Here is a 20,358-nt window from a genome sequence, read left to right as displayed (position 1 = left end):
ATTGAAATTTGACCTTTATTTATTCATCCATTCATTTTACAATAAATCCAAATGTTCATTTCAGAAAATATGGAATATTTTACTAACCTTAATAAAATTACAGTAAAAAGCTTTGAAGGGACAGTTGTGAATAATGCTGTAAAAAAACTCATAAAAAAGCTAAAGTTGAGTGTCTAGTAAGTCCAAGCTGTCTGATTAAAGTATGTAGTGCATAGTCTCATGCTTGTGGCCAGCGGTACATACTTGTAAACATTTGGAATGTATTAATTTACTGTACAGACACGCAGGTGAAAACCCTGCTGAAGGCTATAGACATCATTTCTGCTGGGGAGTATCCTAGTCAAAATAAAACATAAAAATACATACACAAAAAATTATAATATTAGACTTAAAATCTTTATTCTACACTTAATGTTTAACCTCCCTGTTTAAAAACACAAAAGTCTAAAAAGGGTCTTTTATAAGGTGTATTCTCTTTCAAACTTTTATCCAGAGCAAGCTTTAGTGCACTGACCTGTTTGCTATATTTGTAATTCAATGTGAGGTGAACCCTACAGTGCCTCGGATCACTCCACCACCAGCCCGCACATCACTGATCGTGCGTGTGTATATATGTACGTATATGTGTGTATGTATATAGCATATTACATCATTCCTTTTACTCAACAGTGAGGCTTAGGCACCTGAAAGAACATACAAATGTAGTGTGCTCAAACGTACAGCTTCTTATCACGTCTAAAAACGAGCAAGCCATGCAAGAGTGGCTATAGCCCTAGCATCTAGCACCATGTGTGCTTTCCAACCTCCCTCCCCATTATAGCTCTAGTAGTTTAATCATACATGGTCTGTTAAGCGTAGTGCACAATACATGACTTTCACAACCAAGAACTGTGATGCCACTCGTACTACAATGCAACTGCTTCTTGACAGAACAGGCGTGCTGACACTACACTAGTTTTCGCAGACTAGGGCTATACGGTTATTCAATTGCACAAAAATTGTATAGTTGGATAATCCACTAGCACACCAGTGCTGGGATTCTGAACACCCCGAGTGCAAAACTCAGCACTGCTACCGGTCCGCTGGGTGCCCGAAAGTGGAGGTGCCCGGAGATCAGGACGTGGCTCTCCCAGCGTGAATTCGAATAAGAAAGGTGGTGGACCGTTATGCGTCTGAGGGAGCGTGAGGCAGGCAAACCCTCCTCGGACACGATCGGAGTCTCCAGCAGCGGAAGACAAATTGACTACGCTTAAAATGCTAAGACAGAATCTGAGCACACTGCCGTAGCGCCAGAATTGATACTGGCTTAGGAGAGTATTATCAGGAGTATATTACTAGGGTGTTTGTTATACTGTCCTGATATTTTTGGGTGTAGTTACCAAACCTCACTGCATTGTGTTCAAGCACATACGAAGCAAGGGAACAGCAGCACTGCTGCCAGTGTTGCTTCAACAAGGGCTGTGTCCCCAGCTTTAGAATACCTATTCAACTGTATGGCAGAAATAGCAATGTCACCCTTAGCCATGTGTTTAATTTGGCCGTTTGGGACACAGACTAAGATTTTGCGCTTGGCTTCTATTTGAGCCGTGTCATCATCTTTATGCTTCCAGCTTCAAGAAATTATAAATCCATTTTGATTACGAATGTCATACACGCTGTCAGATTATTGATTAATTTTTGTGTTGAATTTGTGCGTCTTTAAAAATACAACACAACCATAGTGTAATTCTGCACATACACTAGACATATAAGTAACTCATGTCAGGGTTGTGGTGGTTCCAGAGCCAACCAGGGTAAACACTGGGTACCTCCCCTCCTCCCTGCCAAAAACAATGGCCCTGTATTACATATTGTGCACCAAGCATAACTCAAACTATAACAATAACAATAAAGTAACATGCATTTCTCCAGCAAGCCTTTTTATAAAGTTCAGATAGACAAACAGATAGACTGCAAGACAAGACTGTATATAAAAGTGTTTCTCTTTTAACAGTGTTGATATCTAGTCCCCTTACTGCAATAGTGCCTTATTGTAGTTATCATTCTATATTAAACATAATTAGGAAGTGATAGAATAGTAGGTCATCTATATTAGGTCTCTATACGTACAGCTTTGGAAACAGCGTCACCCTGTTGCTATACACCTACATTTCTAATAAGGTTGTGCAACATGCCCTTGTGTGGATCTAAATCCTTCGACAGATGTCCAGCTTTTAGCTTTGCTGCACTAGTCTAAAGATGGAGTTATCCTTGCTTTTAGCTATGCATTCTCGAAACAGCAGCAGCTGCGTTTACCTGCATACCCTACGTTCATTACTGTGTGTCTTCTCAGAATTGAGCTCTAAAATTTGAACTGCCACCAAAACCTAAGCACGGGCTGGCCATGAATCACAATGTGCAACTTGTCTGACTGAAATTATTATTGAAAAATTTTGATTATATTATTTGTGTTAGGAAATAACCCTTAGTTTGTCAGTGGCAGTTATGGAAAAAAAACCTGATGCCCAGAGTGTGTCAGTGAAGACTGGAGCCAATGAGGGGCGCTTCTCACCAATGGCATAAAAGCCCGAACGATGCAAGGTGATGACCTGAGACATCTGAAAGTTGTTGCCTGAGCTCTTTTAGCGTTTGTGCTTGTTTTGATAGTTTTACCCCTTTAACCCTACAAGCCAAACTAATAAAGACCAATTTGATCTTAGTCCTTTAGATGCACAATGCAAAAAAATACCTGCATAAATGATGTCTTCAGACAGGAATGCTGTATGGTGACTGCAAACCAATACAAAGATACAATGATCATGTGACAGGGCATTTCTATCCTGATGGAAGTGGTATTTTCCAGATCAACACTGCCTCCATTTACAGTACACGCATGATAAAACTAACTGGCTTGTATGAGAGTATGAGAATAATAAGGGGATTTAGACCTGATTAAATATTAGAGTTCTGGCAGTACATGCTGGCCCGACAGCATTTTTAAATAGTTTTTCCTTTAATATGTCACCCATCTGTTTGCATAGTCAGGTGGCAAGTATAACTTCTGCTATTATTAGTGTAACCGACTTAAACCAGCTTTTAATCCGACGCAGCATTGAGTTGACAGTGCCGACATATGTGAACACTATATAGATATATATAAACTCCAATATATCTGATGAATAGGACCTGACGTGCCAGAGTCAGATAATAATTATAATAATAATAATAATATTTATAGGTGCAAAATAATCATTAAAAGAGTGTGAAAGACAACTCAGCTTTAAAAATAACAGAAAAAAAATCCTCTCAGATAAAGTTTTCTGTTTCGATGTGATGTGTCAGTATCTTTTTGTTTAATACAGCAACCGTTCCTCTGTGTGATATCTCATGAAAGATCTGCCTGCGCTGTGGTCTCTTTACAGACTGCATGGTTAGAAATGTAGTCAGATAAAGACTTATTAACCTAGAACCCCCTTTTAGGTCTCAGTCTCTCATGAGCCCAAATAAAGCAGTACAGTCTGGATTGTGCCCGCTTTGTGTCCCCATGTACGTGCGTCCTATATGGTAACGACAGTGGTGGTGGATGGAGAGGAAACATTCTTGGGGGGCGCCAGCTCCAGCAGGGCACGCACAGTCCCGGCCACCTGCTCCAAACCCTGCTCCTCCAGGATGTGGAGGGGAAGACAAAGCTGGCTCTGAGGCAAGACGGGCAAATCCATGGAGAAGGGGAAGGGTGGGAAACAAAACGGGAGAAAGAAAAAGGGCATGTCAATGGAGAAACAAATAATGAAACACAGATGTAAAATAAATGGCATAAACAAAATGAAATCATTTACCAAAAAATGAAGTACAGAAAAAACTCAATATGACATTAAACAGAAGAGGAGGGTTTATGGAAAACTAAAGAAAAAGAATGATTAGAGGGGAAAGGATGAACAAAAGGACAAGAGGGTAAAGAAGACTCATCAGTCATTAAGTAAACACGAGCAGACCACACAGAACAAGGTCAGCCATCAAGCCATGTTATGAAAATTAAGCAGTGAACACCATGATTAAAGTAAAAACAAAACATCCATTCAGTGGTTTAAAAACATGGAGCTAAAAATAAGTAGTATTAAGCCTGTTTATTTCCCTAAACATATCAACCACCCCCAACCCCTGCATTCTTTTCCCAATTCCCTTTAACAATTTATGTGCAACATGCACCACCCCTCTGACACGTGTAAAGAGGCAGTTGCTTCTGAACAGCAGGCAACCTGCAGAACCTTCTCTACTTGCACGGCGAAAGTCACAAGCAGAGACCCTAGCCGACCTGCCCTTCCTCTGACAAGGCCAAATGTGTCTTTTCTGCTGAGACTCTTTCAGTGGTGGACTAGTGCATTACACTGGGGGCCACCTTAACACCAGTGTATATGTATATGTAGCATATGGGATTAGAAATATTGGGTTAAAATCAAAAGTCTACATACACTTGTAATAGGCACAAGGGTCATGGCGGTCTTGGAATGATTATGACTAAACGATTAACAGAACGAATAATTCCTTTCCATTGTGCCCGCTACCACAGTAGATCACTGGGTTGCATATTTCATTTGGCACTGTTTTCACGTTGGATGCTTTTCCTAGCACAACCCTCCTATTATCCAGGGTTGGAACCTGCACTAAAGGTGCGCATGTGTCCCTTCAATGTCTAGGCGCACCAACTAAATGATTAAATCAAACCAAGTTACACTGACAATGCTTTTAACACTGCAATATGGCCTCTTAATTTCTTAGGGATTATGACCGACTACAATTGATTTATCTGCACCCATACAAATAGGGCTAGTTTAAATAAAGTCATTAATCAAAACTGCCTATTTGGCTTAGGTTGGAAAGAAAACCCAAAATGTCACCAAATGCTCTGAAGAAATGTGCCTGAATGGTCAAATCTAATTCAAGAACCATCAAAAATTGATTTGTCATAAATTATAGGTTCCAAACAATATGTGACACTACATATCTACAGTCAAGTGAGCTTTTTAATTGCCATGAGAGATGTCACTTAGAGGCATCATACCATGTCCTCACAGCATATAGTAAACATTGGGTTTTTTCTCTCAAGTATGCTAATATACCAGTAGCTTATGTAGAAGCTTAGTGGTTAAAGTACTGGCCTAGTGATCAGAAGGTTTACTGTTAAAGCCTCACCACTGACATGCCCCTAATCAAGTCCTTTAACCCTTAATCATTGCATTATATTGGATAAAAGCATCTGCTAAATCCAAATCCAATCCATCTGCTGAAAACAAACACTAACTGTAATCAGTGAAGAGGTTTAAGTGTGAAGTGTAAAGCTGTCATAATTTATAGTAAAAGCCTGATAAGAGAATCATAAAAAAGAAAGAAGTAAAGAGCAGGAAGGACAAGGACAGATTTGTCAGGTCAGATTTTATTGTAAAAGTTGTGGAAGAATCATAAGACAAGAGGATTATAGGAACGTTAGGCAACAGGGTGTTTACCCACACACACACACACACACACCTTCATACAGCAATACTGAAAGATTGGTTCAACAGTTCTACCCTATCATACAGACATGCACTATATGGCCAAAAGCATTTGGACACCTGAGGATTAGCTTTCTGGACATACCATAGCTATAACAGCCAATCATCTGAGAAGGCTACTTACAAGACAAATATGTATGTCTGTGGGAATTCGTGTCCATTTAGTCAAAAGAGCATTTGTATGGCTGGGCATTGATGTGTGTCTAGCTAGCCTCAACTGATGTTCCAGTTCATTGCTAAGCTTTTTTTTTTTCTGTTTTATTGATGCATTTTTCTCCCATTTTCGCACAGTCAATTTTGTCCTCCGCTGCTGGGGATCCCTGATTGCAGTCGAGGTTGGTACATTGCTGCTCACGCCTCCTCTGACCCGCCTGCAGCCCTTAGCGGAACCCTTTTTCACCTATGCACTCTGCACATGCGTCTCTCTGTCTGCCAATCAGGGTCCTTACACAGCGTTTGAAGACCCCACCCACATGGTCCGGTCATCCTGCCCTAGCAGAACCGTGTCTGCTGCAGGCACTGCCAATTATGCCCGCTAGATGGCACCCAGCCGACCGGTGGCAACGCCGAGTTTCGCAACGACGAGTTCAGAATCTCTGCGCTGGTGTGCTAGCGAAATAGCCACCTGGGCGCCAGTTCATTCCAAAGCTGTTCTGGGCAGGCCACTGAAGTTTCTTCAAACTAAGACTTTCTTTAAGTCTTTATAGACCTTGCTGGAACAGGAAAGGGCCTTCGCTAAAATATGGCTTTATATAATAGATTTTTTTTATTACGCCTGTTAGCAACTGACATGGCTGAAACACATAAATTAAAAAATTAGAAGGGGTGTCCCAAAACTTTAGTCCATATAGTATAGATCAGTAGCACAATTTGTTCTCTCTCATGCATTTCTTACAAAAAGGCCTCAATTTCCCAACCCTGTAATCCAAAATACATTATTGCAAATGTGCCATGCTAGGCTAAAATAACACCAACAACTTGAGAATACATCATCTGGCTTTGATCCATGATTATCTGCATACAGGGCTGAAATCAGTTTAGAACAAAAGCTCTTTGGAAGGAGAGATTGTTCATAAAAGGCAATTAAATAAGACAAAATTGAAAATGAAAGCAGCCGGGTTTAGAAAAGCATTCGCTTTATCATCAATACGATACAAAAAACAAAGCTCATTTATTTATGAGGCAAAGTTTCCATTTCTTTTGTGGCATTTATTAAAGGACAGAATACTCCCCGGCCCTGATTGGCTGTGTGAAACGCATACAGTGAGTCTGTGGATAAAAAAATCCCACACTCTAATTTAAGGAGAATGAAGATAATCCACGCCCCCTCCGACACGTGGGCAGCAGCTGTATGCATTTTGTCACCCACACTAGGCGAGTGCATATATGCGAATCAGCCTTGTGTGCGGAGACACACACCCTAATCCGTACTGTTTCCCCGCCTCTGTGCAGGCACCATCAATCAGCCAGCAGAGGTCATAGTGCATCAGTTACGAGAAGTCCCTATCCAGCTCAGTACCCTACCCCTATATGAATAACAGGCCAATCGTTGTTCACGTGGCCGCCCAGCCCTGCCGGAAGGGCTAACGTTCATATTTTTGACAAGCAATTTTCAGGAACCAATTGAAATGGCTTCTGTTTGGACCAGTGCCATGTAATCATCAGCTATCAAAAGTGATTCCCTTCCACTTATAATCTGCTGTAAGAGTAAATTATTTCACATTAAAGTAATAAAATTCCGTTGTGGAAGTAAGTGCATGAAAAACGAACAAAAATCCGACTCAATATTCTGATGACGGCATCATTTTAGCCAGTCGAGTCACACAGATTTCATTAAGCTTTCATTTTTGAAACTGATGTGAAGCACTGCTCTGAGTTCATTTTAAATGTATAAACTAACACTGTTGCACATTGACTAACGATGGTTTAATTTGAAGTTACATCAGTTTTTTATAGCTGATTAAAAGTTCCGATTAGTGGATTTGTTTGGGCTATACTGTATACATGTTCGTTTTTTGTTTATTAGGATTTTACCATCATGATTCATCAGTGCAAGATTAATGTCAAACACTATCACGGACAATTTTGTGTCCCCAATTTACATCACTTGCACGTCTTTGGACTGTGGAAGGAAACCCACACAGACATGGGGAGAACATGCTAACTCCACACAGAAAGGACCCGGACCACTTCACCTGGGAATCGAATCCAGGACTTTCTCACTGTGAGACGACAGTGCTACCCACTGAGCCCACCTATCCTATACAAAAACAAGCACCGCACTGATACAGTAAGGCACAAAATGACAGACAAGGAATTCTTGGATTTTGGTTACACAAGAAAGCACGTTTACATTCAAACTCCAGGTATGTTTTTACCTTCAAGTGCTCTGTTTTGCGGAACTTACACTTGCAGTCTTTAAATTGTAATTAACCACCTTGTCATGATAGCCCTGTTATGAACAGTGTAATGAATGAAATCCGAACACACTGAATCTGGCAAATAGTACATTTCAGTGGATGTTTTATTGTCTGTATCTTTTGTCAAAGTGTTTAATATGATGTTGGTGGTTAGGATTTGTTTTTGCTGAAGAAGTTTTGGGAGAAAAAGGCCACTTGAGCATCTATCAGACCACCAGAAATATATTTTTCCCTAACCAGTGTAACCCTAGTCAGAGTTTATTTGATAATGCTATAATGACATTTGATCTGGCTTTTTATGTTGGTGATTTGACATTTTTAGTCATCAATAATCCACCACCAACAATATATTTTCTTTTTTTTAAGTACTTTATGTTTAATGCTTTACTGGTAATGACTGGATAATGTTAGTGTTGATTGGAAATACTGGGGACGTGACGGTAGTCCTGTACTGTCTCCTATTAAGCTAGGTTTAATCACACATTTCAATCATCCATATTAACATGTCTACTTTGTTACAATTTACATTCCTATTCCTCTTTTTTTTTTTTTTTGCTTGCTGTGCTTTGCTGGTACTGTTATTACCCCTACTTACACCCTTGCCTGCATTTTAATTCATGATTAGCTCAAATGATGTTACTGTTTTTGTTTAAACATTCATAGCTGACAGATTTTGTGCTTCTCCACGTCACAATCTCTTTATGTTCTTCAGAGTAACATCCAGCCTGGTGGGTGATCTCCCAGGTCTCTCGGGTTAGGGTTCACCCTCAACCTCTATCTGATCATTTACAATTACTCACATATAAAAGTGCATGAGTTCATTGGGGCTTTACAATATCTAAATGCTTTTTTAAATCCTGCTCCCCTTCCTAATCCATTGAGTGATTTAATTTGCCTGGTAGATGAGAACTTTCTTCAAAAGATCCTTAAGGTTGTTCGGTGGGTTCCTCTCAGTGTTGTGCTTTCTCACTTGGTTCCATTTGATTATAGCTAGCAAAAGTACTAACAAATACATTTATAAGCTAATGTAACAGTCAAGTTGATGCTTAAGTGAGTTCACTAGCCCTAAAATGTAATAAACTAGGCTAAAACTGGTGACTAACATTTTCATCTAAATGTATGATCAACAAGTGCAAGTTTAAATGTGTCAATACAGACTACATTTACATTTTCTGCATATAGCAGACGCCTTTATCCAAAGCGACTTACAGTACTGTGACAGTATACAGTCTGAGCAATTGAGGGTTAAGGGCCTTGCTCAAGAGTCCAACAGCAGAAACCTGACCTGAGTGGTGGGACTTGAACCAGCAACCTTCTGATTACTAGTCCAGTACCTTAACCACTAGGCTACAACTAGAGGTAAAAAAAATTTATTTAACTAATAGAGATTATCGTAAGCAACAGCTCAAATGGCCAACCAAACATATACAGTGGCTTTAAAAAGTAACTACTTCTATCTAATTGACTCTGTTCCTGCAAATTTGTTACACTAAGTAATCTAGATCATTAAACAACTCATTTTACAACAAAAAAGGAACGCCAGTATCAACACCACATTTTGTAAAGGCACAATCACTCCTTTTTAAGGAAAATATGCAGCAGTCATATTAGTCTATCAGTCTTAGTAAATGCTTTTTAGTTCAATCATGAAGTTCATTATAATTCATTATATTTAATTAGCAAGCCAATTTAGCTAATCAAACACAACAAAGCCTTAGCATCAAAGTGAAACGCCACTTTAAAGATCTACAGAAATACTATGCTTCTTCACGATCTGAAGAATAAATGTTCAAATGTATGTGTCTCCGAAAGGTTAGAGGGGCGTTTCTGACGCTTTGAAGCTTAATTAAACCACAGTGAAAGCCACTGTTGACAAATAAAAGAAAATCTGAAAAAGTAGTGCAGCCTCCCAGGAGTGTGACAAAATACAATAAATGGAGGCGCCTTAGCATGCCTTAGCTCATATCAGTGTTCATTACTCCACAAAACCAAAGTGAAATTGTTCAGCTTTAGGCTGAAGCACAAATGGGTTTTGTGGCTGGATAATGATCCAAATACAACAAGTCCAGATCAGAATGGCTAAAGAAAAAAGAAATAGAATGAACATTTTATAGTGACCGTCACAGTCCTGATTTTAACGTGACAAAAAAGCCTCTCAAAACTTTCAAGTTCATGGATTGAACTTTGGATGGGTTCATAGATAGAAAAAAAACAAAAATTTAAAACAGTGGTCCCCAACCACTGGGCCATGGACCGGTACCGGTCTGAGGGTCATTTATTACCGGGCCACACAGAAAGAAGATTAGAGATCGCTACAAGAGCAATTCAATTTCCAAAACTCTTCGGGTGTTATTGTCCCCAATCACCACTAGGTGGGAGCAGCGTCTCATTGCAGCAAAAAAAGCCCAGAATTCACACTGATATTCCATTCTACAGTTATTCTATTTTAAATCCCCCCGCAGGGCTGTGAAATTATATCTTATATGAAACCGGTCTGTAGTGAAAAAAAGGTTGGGGACCACTGATGTAAAAGACTAATAACAGACTAATAATAAGGGACAGTGGTAGCCTAGTGGAAGCTGAGAGGAGCTTTGGGCTATTAATCGGTTCAAATCCAGGCTCTGCTCAGTAGCCACTGTTGGGTTCTTGAGCAAGGCTTTTAACCCTGTTTGCTCCAGGGGCACTGTACAATGGCTGACCCTGCACTCTGACCCCAGCTTCCAAACAAGCTTTCATTGTACTGTATGAATGACAAATAAAGGCTTTCCTCTAGTCTTCTTCTTAGCTACAGTTAGTGCAGCTTGAGGCAATTTAACCAGTTATTAGGCTAAAGGATCATAATGTGTCATAATGAAATTGATTTACTTTATTTGTCATATATACATATACAGATGTACAGTACAATGAAATTCTGTCTTCGCATATCCCAGCTTGTTTGGAAGCAGGGGTCAGAGCGCAGGGTCAGCCATCATACGACGCCCCTGAAGCAGACAGGGTTAAGGGCCTTGCTCAAGGACCCAACAGTGGCTGCATAGCAGAGCCTGGATTTGAACCGCCAATCTTCCGGTTGATAGCCCAAAGCTCTACCCACTAGGTTACCACTGTCCCTTAAATGGTGTTTTACAAAATGTGTTGTTTTTACTCAAGTTTCTTTTGTGTAATGTGTTTCAAATCATTAAGTGTAACAAATATGCAAAGAATTGTACATCGGACCTTTCAACAAAAGGCTTTATAGCGTTCTAATTATTGTACAATGGGTAGTTTGTATTAATGCACTTATTCTATATGATATATTTTAAGTTTTTATACTGTCATAGTCTTAACAGGTGCAATATGCTTCCTTTTAAGGGTCTTGAGAATCCAGCATACTGATTTTTTTGCTGTCCACTTCAGAAATTGATTGTTATCACTTGCACGGACAGATTTAATCAACACTGACTAATAAAACTTATACATTGGGTAAAAATATTGTAAAAACCTTGTGCTTTGAGTACCTCATATTACCTCAGCATGACATGAACTTTAGTTTTTTCCCATGCTAACAGTTTAGTTATGGCCTCCAGAAATTCACTGCTGAGCCCATTTTTTCAGTATGATAACAAGGTTATTAATGCAGGTGAAAAAATATGAATCGACTGACCCTTTCAATCCATACAAATATTTAACAAAAAAGACAAAGTTGGCATAGACGGTACGCTCATATTTCCTATGTGGTAAACATATACGTAGCCGTCACACAGCAGCACAGTCCGTGCCATGCAGAAGTAAATAGCAGCCTAATACACTATATGGCCAGAAGTATTTGGACACCTGACCACAAGCTGGTTGGACATCTCATTTAAAAAACAAATGGAATCAAAATAGAGGCAGCTCTATTCTGAGAAGCCTTCTTACAAAGTAAATTATGACTATGAGAATTTGTGCCCATTCAGTCAAAAAGCATTTGTATGGCTGTGCACTGATGTTGGTCAAGAAAGCCTTAATTAGTGTTCCAGTTCATTCCAAAGCTGTTCAGTGGGGCTGGGGTGCTCTTTAAACCAAGCTTTTCTTCATGTTTTTATAGAGCTTGCTTTGTGCATGCTGGAAAAGGAAAGGGCCTTCCCTAAACTGCTACTGCAAAGCTGGAATTGATTCATTACACATAAGTAACTGTCGTGGCTCAAACGCATGAATTCAAAAATCAGAAGGTGTCCCAATACTTTTGTCCACATAGTGTTTTTTTTTTTTTTTTTTTACATTTTAAAGACAGGGCACCAGGTGGCAATAAAGAGCGCAGAGCAGCGACATAAAAGACAGGTAGAACAAAGCAAAGCCGGCCAGGTGGGACGGAGGTGAGGGCCTCATGGGAGGTGCGAGAGAGAGCAAAGCATCAATCAGTCTGTATAAACACAGTGCTTTGCCCTCTAACACCTCTGCAACTGAACAAAGGCTTCCCTTCAGCAGAGCACCAACACACACACACACAAAAGGTCAGACAGTAAGGAAAACAGCAAATAAAGACATAAAAATAGAAAATAAGAGGTGATAAATGAAAAATGCACATGGATTAAGAAAGGGGATAAGGGGAGAGAGAAAGAGAAGGTTAGTGATTTTAACTATGCAAAGGGGTATCACGGTTACAGAAACTGTTAACTGATATTAGAAATCATTGTTTGATAATAAACATGTTACATAAATATTGATCATTTATTTGATCAGAAACAGGGTTTCAGCTTACCTGTGGAACACCAATTTTGCGACATGCCTCCAAAAAGTTCTCCACATTCCGTCGACATTTAGCCATCGTCAGTTTGGGCTAAACAGCCAAAAAGTACCATTGTGAATAAACCTGTACACAACACTACATCAGTTTACACACACATGGACACAGTCTCTTACCACTGCAGGTGAGGGCACGTGGATGCTTGGTACTGAGCGAGGCCGTACATGATTGGCCAGATGACATAACACCACCCCGTCCGTCAGCGCTGCCCCCAGATCAGCAGGCAATGTCAGTTTCAGCCGAGACTCGATGCTCTACAATCATAAAAACGTGAATGGTAGGGTTTTGTACACATGATCTCTTAAAATCCTTAAACTCACTCCAACATTATCCTAATAAATAAATATAAATAAGAAGTAAAGTCATGTTTTACACACTTTGGTTACATTTATGACAGGACAGGTTGTTACTGGTTACACGAGATTTATCAGTTCAAGTTTAAATGTCCAACACAGTCATGGACAATTTTGTCTCTCCAATTCACCACACTTGTATGTCTTTGGACTGTGGGAGGAAACTAGAGCTCCCGAAGGAAACCCACACAGACACAGGGAGAACATGCAAACTCCACACAGGAAAGACCTGGACCGCTCCACCTGGGAATAAAATCCAGGACCTACTTGCTGTGAGGCGACAGTGCTGCCCACTTCGCCACCGTGCCGCCCAAATTTTTTTCTGCTTTAGCCAAACATGACTGTTGGAAGGGAGCTCATCACTAGTAAGGATTTTCAGTGCCTGTGGTGTTGCTGGAATGGTGAGGTTTTGTCTTTTTTTTTTTTTTTTTTTACAGATTCTAATGAGGAAAATGACACTGTGTTGGGTATGCTGTGAGCTCCAACCTGTTAGAAAGTGGTAAAAAAGGTGTAAATAGTAAAGCAGACGAACCTTTCTGAGCTGTTCCACCAGTTCTGTTTCCTCTCCTGCGGGAGCTTGAGCTGGTGATGATGTAGGGGTTGCGTTTTCAGACTCGAGCTTCTTTGCCTGTGTTGCTTCTACATACATAATAAAAAAATGTGGTAACATATACAGTACATGCCTGGTTATTCGAAAAATAATTTGAGTCCAGTAACAATTTCTACCCACTACCCAGGTCTTCTTTTATTACACAGGAGTTACCAATACACAACCATCACACAAGGTTAAAATGAAATAAGATATACTGTATGAAGTGCTATGAAAATTAGCCTTCACTCATTAACTTTACCCCTAATTACCAGAAGGAATGAAACCCAGCTACAGTTCTGAATGCTTGTTAAAAATGACAGTAAACTGTGACACGAAGAAAAAAACTAAAAAAAATCACTCATGCATTTCCCAATTAACCAGTTACCCAATCTACTGCTGCCAACCACTTCTTTTCACCTGCACGATGCTGGTTCATACACTGATCAGTATCGTATACAGCATTACACACTGCTCTCTATTATTCCCCATCTCTGTGCAGGCACCTTCCACCAGCCAATGAGGGCTGAGATTGCAGCAGCAATGAGGAATCCCTTTGAGCTGGTCACCCTCAGACATAACCAGATCTTGACAGTGGTGGGCTAGTGGGTTAGACCTCTGCCTCACCCAAGTGCCTGCAAACTCTTAACTAAACTCTAAACTGTATGCAGGCATATGTACTACATTTTAAATGTTAGATTTCAATTTAGTGGCAATTAGCGACCCTATTATCAAAAGTGACTTAAAGAAGTGCTTTCACAGTAAACACTTCAGTCAACAGTCCAAGAAGTGTACCTCGTTTCTTCTCTTCTCTTTGACTGAGGCGGAAGAGAAAGCTGTCGGGACGAGGACTGGATCCTTGGCTTGAAGGTGAGCCAAAAGAGGTGGAATGAGAGGGAGACTGCCGGGCTGTGTGGATTACATAAAATAGGGTCAGGGGTGATTGTGGTGTCTTGATAAGTGAAATGCTGGTGAAAATTGTGTTAATATTTATAAAATGATAACTTATTAAACTTACTTGCTGGTGAAAGTGAGGAACGATCTTCCCCTTGCTGCAGTTTTACAAAAATGGAGAAAAAAAGAATGCATGGTCAATACTTGAAGTCAATACTAGTCTGTATGGTGAGTATTTAGTAAATAAAATAGTTGAGTAAAACACAAGTAAACTGATTTACAAACATGAAGCTTCAGGTTTGGGCACCACAGGCTAAATTACACATTTTGTTGATTTCCCTGCTTCATCTTCCCTTTTCTATTGATAGAATAATTTCCAGTTTCCCATTGCATGTGTGTCAAGCATGCCACCTCCACTGAGAATGGATCGCAGGCTAGCACACGACCTCTCCAACCAGTGTACAGTGTGTGCAGCTCTTTATGTAAAGATTGTAATCTTATTATAATCAGTTACAATGCCTGGGAAACATTGAGTAGGCAGACAATAAGGGCATTCTGACATACGGTGCTAGACAATGTATTTTTTACATTTGGTAATAGAATAAGAAAATAAATGAACAAATTAATACATGGTTAGAAACCAACTGCTAGCTGTCCATAAGAACTGTACAATGTACACCATGCACTGTTCCCTCCAGAAACTGGTTGCCTTGTTGAGTTCACAATTGAAGTTAATCTAAATTAAACAGAATATGCAGACGACTATGCTGACAGCGGTACTGATGAATATACATTTGATAAATGGAACACACTGCCAGATCGAACTGAATGGATCTGGTATGTAATGATCGAAACATAAATAAATGCAAATTTAAGCTACTATAGATGGATAGATGGATGGATGGATGGATGGATGGATAGCTAGATAGTTTTATTTAACCCAAAGGGAATCTCGAAGTGAAAGTCCATGTGTGTCCTTTAATTCACTAGCATAAGAGTACATATTGGGTATCGCTAGACATTTCTAAGATATGGTCTTGGTTAATAAAACATCTACTGGTAAAAAGTGACCCAAACATGGGTGGCAATCATTAGATGTGTCTTGCTTGATTCTTCATTTTGAGAAACGAGCAGGGATAGGTGGAGTGGTGTACCTGCAGTGAACAGGAGAGAGCTGTGTCTATAGACTGGGACACACACCCATCCACTGGTGTATCAGAGACAGACTGCCGATGAGTAGAAGAGGCGGAAGTGATGAGAGATAGGAGGAAAACATTACAGGTAAAGAGATCAAAGGCAAAAGGGGAAAAATGTTAGTTTACAGAATATAAACAGAAATAACAGAGTAGTAATGAAAGAATGCAAGGTTAATGCATCATGTTTAGGGCAATCGCAGCTTATACTAGGAGCTACACTTGTGTTTTAGACATGTGGGGAGTTTACACTTATTACTAAATAAATCATAAATAAAAGGTTTGTGTCAAGAAGGGCATCTGGTTTAAAATCTGTGCCAAATCAAATATGCGGATGAATGATCCACCATGTCGACTCTTACCAACAGCAAGTAAAGTGATCATTCATTCTAGTTTGGAGCTCAGGTGGTGCTGAGATCCAGGGTTTGAATTAGCTATAGTTGTCAGTTAGTTTAAAATGAATTTTGCAAATTAACCATAATGTTTCAAAAATTTCTGTACTGGAGGTAATTCTACAAAATGCAAATAAAAATGTTGTAACACTAAATTGTAATTATTTAAAAACAAAAGTAACCCAAACATAACAAAAAACAAAACTAGGACACTGGTTTATATTAAACAAGGGAAAACTGAGCATGTCTAGACATAGATGCCCAAAGTGAGCACCACCTACAACATGTCATTATACAGACATTAAGCATCCACGATTAATAGATGTTAGACAAACAGCTGCACTCTTTGGAGCTGGTGCGATTAATAAAGTAAGTGTAAAATAGCTCATTTGCATAAAAATCATACAAGAAATGTGTGTGTGTGTGTGACCAATCATATAGTTCACCTGTTTGTGAGGGCCTGGCCTCTTCTTTATAGTGTTGGTGTCTATGTCTATTTCAAATGACAATAAGGGCTCGAACTCACTCTGACAGAGCAGCAGAAGCAGGCCCAATATGAAACAGAGTAACGGAGAAATTTGGGGAAAAAAGGGACAGGGACAGAAAAGACAGAAAAGCGGAAGAAAAGCTTTTAATTTAAAGAAAATCGCAGATTTATTATAGAAGGTTGGCACAAGAAGTGTTAGTAGAGAAAACCGCTTTTCTGCACCCGTCAAGAATCTCAATCACTTAAGCCCATTTACACTCAAAACTTAAATATTTATTAGATTATAGTCACCGGTAATGGTTAATATCTGTGGCAGGCCTGTCTTAATTATTACATAATTATTTATCCTGGTCAAGGTCACTTTATTCTGTGGGTCCGACTCAAAAAAAAAAAAAAAAAAAACTTGAAACATGAGGAGTGCAAGGTATAAATACCCTGAACAGGGTGCCAATCCATTGCAGAGCTTAACACCACCACCCTCAGACAGTGCCATTAGTGTCTGTGTAGATGCCTAGCAGGCCGAAAACAACATGCTGGTAGTAATTGTAGAAAACAAACACATAACTGCCATCATTTCCAGTTGATATTACCCAGTCAGAGCATGACCTCGCCTGCTTTGCAAAGCAATGTGAACTTAATGTTTGTGGTGTGACTGGGTCCCAAGTCTGATTTAAATGGAGATGCCGCTTCTGCACTGTGACAATTAATTTAACACAAAACCCATCCTGCTGCATCTGAACTTCTGTGTGGTTTCAATAGGTAGGTTCGAATTTGTAATGGAAAAAGGAAGATACTATTTTAAGTCAATATATAAAGCAGAACTATTCAGCCTACACTGACGCCTGCTTAAAAACTAATACTTCATCAAAGCAAGAGAACTTTGTCTAACAAGTGGTTAACACTTCACCTGAACCCTTTGTTTTAACAATGTCCTGCTTACTGAGCATGTAAACTAATGTTAATAAGCTGTCATGACACTTCATATTGCAAGAGCTGTATGAAGTGTCATACAGGAGCTGTATTGACCCCAATTGACCACAACTTAGTTTTGTTTTGAGAAATTGTGAGCAATTATGGCAATGGCAATTAAGACTGACTGACTAAACAGAAGAGCTCATTTTATTCTGACAGGCTCTTACCATAAACAGGGCGGAGTCATCTGTATGAGTAGAACGTCTAGATGGGTACAGGTTCTGATAAGGAGAGGGAAAACAAGGCTAAGACACACAGACCCAGACAGCAAGTGGACAATATGGCAATAAATACACCATCAGTTTACATTGCTATAAAATCAAATGGTATTAAAATAGAGTGACCTATATGCGACAGTCACTCTTCTGAGAAGGCTTCTCAGACACGGGGAGAACATGCAAACTCCACGCAGAAAGGACCCAGACCGCTCCACCTGGGAAGGACCCAGGACATTCTTGCTGTGAGGCGACAGTGCTACCCACTGAGGCACTGTGCCGCCCCAGCTGTCTGAACAATCATGGGAAGTTTGCTTGGGAAGTTCCCATAATGTGGCAGAGGTAACTCATTGTTTGAGGTGCTGGACTAGTAAATAGAAAGTCGTCATTTCAAGCCCGACCACTGCCACAGTGCAACAGTGTCACTGTTGGGTTCCTGACTAAGACTCTTAACTCTTTATTGCTCAAACTGTATTTGAAAGTCAAAATTGTCAATAAAAGTCTCTGCTAAATGCTGCAAATGTAAACTAACAACCCAGAACCAGTAAAAGGAACATTGACATTTGAGAAAATGCCTGAAATAAGCATTAAAATCAGTCCAATAATTCTATAGTGTACAAAAAAGCACAAGCAGCGGATCAGCTATTCAAAAAATAATGTTGTTTTCCCACTCTATTGTTCTTGTCTTACTGCTCAGGCTCTCTTGCACATCAGAGAAGTGTGAAATAAAGAGTAAAAGCAGCTCACCTCACTATCTGTGGGACTGTGCTTACTGGGACTCTGCGTTGATTTCTGCTGTAAAGTTAAACACAAAACATGAGATGTGACTGACAGATGTAAACTTTACAGCTACCCTTCAACTAACAATACACAAACATTACACTAAACAATACTGTGCCAATAAATGTGCCTGTGTGAGACGAAGATGTCTGTACCTTCACGTAACTCCTGACAGGATCTTTTTGTGTGACTCTTGCTCTCTGTCTCTCCTCTTCGTACCGCTGGGCAGCAAGCTGCGCCTCACGTCGCATGCGCTCCACCCCAGCGCCCGATAATCGCTAACAGAGACAGCAGGATGTTACATGCATGGATAAATACTAAAGAATGAGAAACGATACAGAGAGGGATACAAGGAAACAACACAAAGAAAAGTGTACCTGGCTATGAGTAGGAGATGTCAGCGTGTTGCCTGGATCTGCTGCACTTCTGTTAAAAACAAGAATATTAGAAATCAATCACACATTACATTAATTTAAAGTTAACCATAAAACACCATGCAGTGTGCGTATACATATACACTGATCAACCACCTCCTTGTTTCTACACTCACTGTCCATTTTATCAGCTCCACTTACCATACAGAAGCACTTTGTAGTTCTACAATTACTGACTGTAGTCCATCTGTTTCTCTACATACTTGTTTTAGCCAGCTTTCATGCTGTTCTTTAATGATCAGGACCCCCACAGAGAAGGAATTATTGGTGGATCATTCTCAGCACTGCAGTGACAATGACATGGTGGTGGTGTGTTAGTGTGTGTTGTGCTGGTATGAGTGGATCAGACACAGCCGTGCTGCTGGAGTTTTTAAAAACATTGTCCACTCACTGTCCACTCTATTAGACACTCCTACCTAGTTGGTCCACCTTGTAGATGTAAAGTCAGAGACGATCGCTCATCTATTGCTGCTGTTTGAGTTGGTCATCTTCTAGACCTTCATCAGTGGTCACAGGATGCTGCCCACGGGGCACTGTTGGCTGGATATTTTTGATTGGAGGACTATTCTCAGTCCAGCAGTGACAGTGAGGTGTTTAATAACTCCATCAGCACTGTTGTGTCTGATCCACTCATACCAGCACAACACACACTAACACACCACCACCATGTCAGTGTCACTGCAGTGCTGAGAATCATCCACCTCCCAAATAATACCTGCTCTGTGGTGGCACTGTGGGGGTCTTGACCATTTAAAAACAGGGTGAAAGCAGGCTAAAAAGTATGTAGAGAAACAGATGGACTACAGTCAGTAATTGTAGAACTACAAAGTGCTTCTATATGGTAACTAAATTACAAAAAGACCTACTGTATATTTATTTATACTTTTTGTATGTGCTCTAGAGGCCAAACAATAAATGCTGGCCAATGCTACATGCATGCATAAGTAAAGTAGATATACTGTATTTATTTACTTATTTATTACTTATTTATCCTGTTCCTGTGTGTGTGTTTACCGGTTGTGTAAAGAGCCAATTCTTCTTGATTCGTCTGTTCTTGCATCTCTGGATGAACCTGCTTTGATTGGTGAACCCTACAACCACAGCAAATGATATTAATTACTAATAGTAAATATTGAATAATTAGATAGTAAACAATTACCATGTAAACACTGTATGTTACAACACACCTCTCTTGTAATTCTTTTTTCGATGTAGGCCATAAACTGGGAGCTGAGGCTGACTGGTTCCTGTCCTCGACTTCGCCCATCTTCTTCATCTTCCTCTCCTGTACAGCTGTCAATAAAGTCTATCTGGTCAAGCTCTGCCTCCACTACAGGGT

General features: G+C 39.9%; 1 protein-coding gene across 3 annotated transcripts in view; it reads right to left on the bottom strand.

Moving 5' to 3' along the window:
- Position 1: 1 nt before the first annotated feature.
- Positions 2-20,358, bottom strand: part of lrch3 (leucine-rich repeats and calponin homology (CH) domain containing 3) — a 51,487-nt gene continuing 31,130 nt past the window's right edge. Inside the window, exons 9-20 of one of the 3 annotated variants that reach the window (XM_063005196.1) lie at positions 20,207-20,349; positions 20,034-20,110; positions 18,963-19,011; positions 18,741-18,863; positions 18,553-18,600; positions 17,758-17,811; positions 14,671-14,704; positions 14,448-14,561; positions 13,596-13,702; positions 12,827-12,964; positions 12,666-12,743; positions 2-3,674 (exon numbers count right to left, since the gene is read on the bottom strand). In XM_063005196.1, the coding sequence (XP_062861266.1) occupies positions 3,537-3,674; positions 12,666-12,743; positions 12,827-12,964; positions 13,596-13,702; positions 14,448-14,561; positions 14,671-14,704; positions 17,758-17,811; positions 18,553-18,600; positions 18,741-18,863; positions 18,963-19,011; positions 20,034-20,110; positions 20,207-20,349 (1,103 nt within the window). In that variant the 3' untranslated portion in view covers positions 2-3,536. Of the gene's footprint in view, positions 3,675-12,187; positions 12,383-12,665; positions 12,744-12,826; positions 12,965-13,595; positions 13,703-14,447; positions 14,562-14,670; positions 14,705-17,757; positions 17,812-18,552; positions 18,601-18,740; positions 18,864-18,962; positions 19,012-20,033; positions 20,111-20,206; positions 20,350-20,358 lie in introns of those variants that run through there. The other 2 variants (XM_063005194.1, XM_063005195.1) reach the window with 2 other exon arrangements.

This window comes from Trichomycterus rosablanca, chromosome 11 (genome assembly GCF_030014385.1).
Source record: "Trichomycterus rosablanca isolate fTriRos1 chromosome 11, fTriRos1.hap1, whole genome shotgun sequence".
Taxonomy (NCBI): Eukaryota; Metazoa; Chordata; class Actinopteri; order Siluriformes; family Trichomycteridae; genus Trichomycterus; species Trichomycterus rosablanca.
The sequence above is the reverse complement of the archived record's forward strand: the minus strand, read 5'-3'. Positions and strand labels throughout refer to the sequence as shown.